Here is a 5710-nt window from a genome sequence, read left to right as displayed (position 1 = left end):
CCCCAACTCCTCCCGGCCGCAGGCTGTCACCGCCCGAGCCAGCAACTTTCCCACGGCCTGCGCGTGCTAACAGGCGGCACTGCAGACTCCGGCTTGGCGTCAAGCCGAGCCAATCAGGTGGCCGCTGGGACCGGGTGGGCGGAGCTAGCAACACGCCGGCACGTCAATCACCGCCACAGTGTTATCCTAATCCAATACTCTTCAGAAGTGCGCGGAAGGCAGGGTTCCAAGCCCCCTTTGTTCATTGTGACGTCATCGAGGGGGAGGTGGTGGCGGGGAGCATTGACAGCCATTATTGGCTGCAACAAGATAATTGTGTCCCTGGAGCAGGCGCCAGTCCTCCAGCCTCCCCTCCCTCTCCCACACCGGGTAAGAGGCGAACCGTGGGAAAGGGATGGCTAGGTCTTAACCAGAGGGACAGGCGGAGGAGGGAGCAGTGTGTCACAGGCTACTCAGGAATACAGAGCACACGCAAGCTGGGACCCCATTCACTCACTGTGGGGACAACCATGAAGAGGACTCACGAATACAGCTCTTCTGACAGCGAGCTGGATGAGAACATAGAGGTGGAAAAAGAGAGTGCTGATGAGAATGGGTAAGGAGACATCATTCCATTTATGATCCTGCGTGGGAAAAGTCAATTAAACATCTTTGCAGCACTTCATTTAGTAGAATTATTAAATAATAATAATAATTATAAATAGTAGTCCCAAAGATCTGGCCATTTATTGGGAACCCAAAATGGTAAATTAATAAAACTAAAAACTTCTTTATTCTTCTGTAACTAACTTTGGATTCTTATTCTTCTCTCCATACGGTGTTTAAATTAATATATTTTTTACCCCTTTTTTTCAGGAACTTAAGTTCAGCTGCAGGTTCAATGTCTCCTTCTACTTCTTCCCAGATTTTGGCTAGGAAGAGGCGCAGGGGGGTGAGTATCGCGTATTACACGCAGTTATATCCACCTAAAAGTCCCGATGACTTGACATTAGACTAAAGACCTTTCCGTTCCTCATTCCAGATTATTGAGAAACGCCGCCGGGACCGGATTAATAACAGTTTGTCAGAGCTAAGGAGACTCGTTCCGAGTGCTTTTGAGAAACAGGTAATTTAAGCCTTTGGGCTCTTTCAAAAAGTCGTTGTTTATTTGTCTATAATTTTGCTAATTAAAGCAGCCGTGTTCTGCAGTTGGATTCCTGTGACTATCATGTTTTGCGCTGTCATGGACTTTGGTAGATATACATACTGCCAATCAGATTAATGATATAAAGTAATTAAATCTACCCATTGTCCAGCACTACAGAATATGATGGCGCCGTATTAAATTATAATTTAAGTAATTAAATAATAATAAATCCACCCAATGTACGGAGAAAGCCAGCAATTGTCTTTAAGGATTCCCTTCTTGCAACATTTTATGTACGAAGTCCCTTTCTTATTTGCATTTTAAAAGTCAATTTTATATTTTACTAAATAAGGACTTTTTTTTTTCCAGGGATCTGCAAAACTAGAGAAAGCTGAGATTTTACAGATGACTGTGGATCACCTTAAGATGCTGCATACAGCAGGAGGCAAAGGTAAATACAAATATATAAATTAACTAAGTAAGATTTTTGTCGCTGTTTTGTAACCCTTTCAAAGTCACAGGTAAGCAGCATGGAAATGGTTAAAATGAGCTTCTGCCCTACTGTGCCAGACATCTTCTTTTAACCTGGGACTATATTGGCAAAGTCTTTGCAGCTTTCAGAATGCCTTTTCTGTGAAGTAAAATACAGGATCTCAGGGCACTTCAGTCAGACAAATCTCTTTTCTTCCACTCCCAGCTGTCAAAGCAATTGCCTTTTTTTCTGAAAAGCGAAGAACACTTGTATAAAAAAAAAAAAAGTAAATAAAAAAAATATATATATTTTAAAACTCTTTCAATGGTTTTAGGTTTTTCTTCATTTTCTTACATGCAAAGACTTGACTTATATGTACAAATTGGTTTAAAAAAAAAAACACAATCTGTTCACAATTCTTTTGATTATTTTTTTTTTTACCTTTCCCACATTGGCTGTAATGTAGTTCTGCTAATATATAACGTTTTGTGACCAGATATATTTGCATATTTAAAGTGTATGAAGGGAAGACCTGGTGCAAAATGGTAAATATAGTGCTGTCACCATAGCAACCAGTGGGTTGTTACTATCACTAATTTAACCAGGATGGTTCTTAATACACATACCGCCATCTATTATCAGAAAAGGGGGTGTCTGTGATATGCATGAGGTCCAAGAAATTGTGGTATGGCTAGATTTTGATAGATCCCTTTTGCTCTTTTCTTCACTTTAGGTTATTTTGATGCCCATGCCCTTGCAATGGACTATCGGAGTTTGGGGTTCAGAGAGTGCCTCGCTGAAGTGGCCCGGTATTTAAGTATCATTGAAGGTCTTGACACTACCGACCCACTGCGAGTACGACTTGTTTCTCATCTGAACAACTATGCCTCCCAGAGAGAAGCTGCCACCACGGCTCATACCAGCATCGGACATATTCCCTGGGGAGGTGCCTTCGGTCACCATCCTCATCTATCACACCCGCTGCTTCTGGCACAGACTCCTCATAGCACTGCAAACAGCCCAGCCTCTTCAGAAGCTCATCACCAGAGCAGACATCCTGGGTCACCACACGCAGAGTCTACCACGCTGCGGGTTCCCCCTAATGGGAACATTGCATCAGTGCTTCCCGTTGTCGCTTCTTCAAAACTCTCGCCACCGCTGCTGTCTTCAATTTCATCACTCTCAGCATTCCCTTTTTCATTTGGATCCTTTCATTTATTGTCACCCAATGCACTAAGCTCATCAACACCTCCACCTTCTGGCAAGCCTTATAGACCCTGGGGCACAGAGATTGGAGCATTCTAAGACATCCATAGTGACTCTATAGTTGCTGTGGCCTGGTGGGGTTTATGATGTCCAGCTGTGCTGGACGGTTATCACTGATCTTTATAATGTATTTGCCAACCTGTGTGATGCGATGGTACCATTACAAATGCCCTTGTTTTATTTTATAGATTTAACTTTTTTTTTAAAAAAAAATTAGCCTTGAGAAAAAATATTCTGGTACACCGTATTTGCATTAGTGGTGTAAAAAAATAAACTAGGTCTGTACTGAATGTTTAACTTGATTTGTAAGGTTGTAATTTTACTTCTTTTCATGACAATTTTTAACAATAGTTTAGGGTTTCTTCTCATTTTATTCTTTATGTGCAGAATACTGAGTTCAGCAATAATACCATACCTTCTGTACTGCTAATATTTTAAGAAATATCCTTCTGATACAAAATATGTTTTTTTTTTTTGGTGTTTTTATATTTTCATGCGTTGACAAATCAAAAATGTATTCAAGGAAGCAAATAGTGATATTCACTGCAAAGTTTAAAAATATGCTGAGTGCAGTCAAACTGGTACAGTAGATTTGTAGAGCACTCTTATTTTGCACATGAATCAGAAATTTACAGCATTTCAAACAGATTTCCCATTGTATTTCATCTGAGGCACTAGGAATTTATTTAACATATAGATTTATTTAAGACAGTACTCGCTACATGAGTGTATATTATTCAATTTGTGCATGGATTCATCATTAACAGAAAGGTGGCCTTTCTTGTACTGGATTCGTCATTCTGGTCTGCTGTGACAAAATAAAAAGAGTCAGAGATTTGTTATTTTGACCTGATGTAGAAATTGTCATTTTAATACATTTCTCCTTTGAGATCGTACAAAAGTTGTGTTTGTGACTTGTTGCATTTTTAGTGGGGAAGAATGAATAGTAAATAATGCAAATGTTTGTGATAGGGGTTTAAACAGAAGGCCAACATAAAAGTCATGTTTTAACCTGATTGTTGGGGATCATGGAATGATGGTTTAATCCTTGTGGGTCTATAAAGATTTTGTCATTTACCAGTTAGTGGGTTGGTTGGGCAATCGCCATTAACTACAGTTTAGCCACAAAATAGCCCTCACCGATATGAGAGCAAAGGGTAGATGATCTCCGCATGCCTGCTGGATACAATGTATCTCAATTTAACAGTGTATTGACGGAAGAGCCAGTCCCATCCGAATAAACAATTCACAAAAAAATGCTCACCCAAGAATGGTCATAAACTCAGAACTTGTGAATAAACCAGGGTGGTCATTTTAATGGCAATCATAACACCAACCGGTTTCAGCATTTATACGCTATCTTCAAGGTGATGCAACTACTATGGTTAGCCAAGATGGGCACCCCAGCAGGAGATGACTGCCTCATCTGGGTGGGCTCCAGTTGGTTGTCTACAATTCCCATGTTCCTCTTCTAACCAAAGACTGTCTGAGTTTTATGAAAGCTTCAGCTGTTGGACTACTGGTCATATAGTCCGTAGCTAATATATGTAATATACGTAAGGTGGGCTTTATGAATACTGTAGAATAATAATATCTGGGTGATCACTGTTATACCAGACAAAACCAGACTTCATCCTCCCTTTATGATATCGCTTTAAGTTGCCTAACTTATTTGTGGATTCTTGAAAAAAAGTGGGTTTCTGACAACTTAATAGCGCCAACAATTTCAAAGCTAACTCCTGTTCTTAAAGGGGTATCTGATGACTTTTATGAAAATACTTTCTTTGACGCTTTACAGATACTCTTCGTTCATGAAATGAAGTTAAGCCATATTGGTCATCAAGCAGATACCAGGTGGGTAAACTTGAAAGCGAAAGAGACACCTACAAATGGGTATCATGCAGTACAGTATAATTAAATACACAACTTACTATGCATTTTGCTAGCCTTCTTCGCAGAAGGTTGTGGGTTTATTGGTCCTGCCTTTAATTACTTGATATTTGTATATCATCTGGCTATAACATGATAGTATATTTCCCATGAAGCAAGTTTTTAAGTATAAAATTTGGACTTGTAGGGTGAACTTATAGGACTGATGTATACTTCTCTTTGTTACTAGGACTTTATTATTATTATCTTTTATTTATAAAGGGCCAACAATTTATGCCGTGCTTAATACAATACATATATTCAAGGGGTATGACAAGACGAGAATTGACAGACTAAGACAAACCGATACATCAGGTGGAGAGAGTCCTGCTCGCAAGTTTACAATCCTGAGGGAATGGGGTGACAAACATAAGGCACAGGGAAAGGGTGAGAGGTAGTGTGGTGGTCGTATCAATGACAAGGAAGTTCTATCAGCTAAGATGGTATGCTTCTCTGAAGAAGTGGGTTTTCAGATGTTTCGTGAATGTCGGGAGGGAGGGTGAATGCTTAAGGTTCGGTTGAAGTAGATTCCAAAGATATGGGGCAGCCTGAGTGAAATCTTGTCGACGGGAAAAGGAAGAGGTGATAAGTGAGGAAGAGAGCCTTAGCCCATGGGAAGAACGTAAGGATCGAGTAGGAGAGTATTTGTTTATGAGGGCAGATACTTGTGCTCCTGTAGGGCGTTGATCAGCAAATATGTTCATATATGTGGGTCCCAAGCAAACATAAACACATTTTATGGTAAAATGTATTCTGGCACTTTGGACGTGGCTCTGGGTGCTGATTAGTCCCACATTCTCATCCTGAACCACACTTGCTGAGGGTAGATTTGCAGGGGTGTCTAACATTAGTTTTGTCGGTCTCTGGGGTGGTTCATAAGACCATCTCCTGCTTTTCTGTTAAGGATTGTCACTGTT

At 40.4% G+C, this 5710-nt stretch overlaps 1 protein-coding gene across 1 annotated transcript; it reads left to right on the top strand.

Annotated features, from left to right (window-relative positions):
* Window positions 1-228: 228 nt before the first annotated feature.
* HEY1 (hes related family bHLH transcription factor with YRPW motif 1) lies at window positions 229-3712 on the top strand. The gene is made up of 5 exons (XM_053466947.1): window positions 229-595; window positions 856-931; window positions 1022-1105; window positions 1496-1577; window positions 2332-3712. The coding sequence occupies exons 1-5, from the start codon at window positions 510-512 to the stop codon at window positions 2901-2903; spliced, it is 900 nt and encodes a 299-aa protein (XP_053322922.1). The 5' UTR covers window positions 229-509; the 3' UTR covers window positions 2904-3712.
* Window positions 3713-5710: the final 1998 nt, after the last annotated feature.

The sequence above is a fragment of the Spea bombifrons genome, chromosome 5 (genome assembly GCF_027358695.1).
Source record: "Spea bombifrons isolate aSpeBom1 chromosome 5, aSpeBom1.2.pri, whole genome shotgun sequence".
NCBI classification, from domain to species: Eukaryota; Metazoa; Chordata; class Amphibia; order Anura; family Pelobatidae; genus Spea; species Spea bombifrons.
This window is presented reverse-complemented; position numbering and strand designations above follow the sequence as displayed.

What these genes read in the sequence shown, in the direction of transcription:
- HEY1 (XM_053466947.1), top strand. Translation starts at nt 510, where the DNA reads ATGAAGAGGACTCACGAATACAGCTCTTCTGACAGCGAGCTGGATGAG. An exon ending in GAGAGTGCTGATGAGAATGG is followed by an intron (nt 596 to 855) that starts GTAAGGAGACAT and finishes CCTTTTTTTCAG; the next exon opens with GAACTTAAGTTCAGCTGCAG. An exon ending in GCATACAGCAGGAGGCAAAG is followed by an intron (nt 1,578 to 2,331) that starts GTAAATACAAAT and finishes TCTTCACTTTAG; the next exon opens with GTTATTTTGATGCCCATGCC.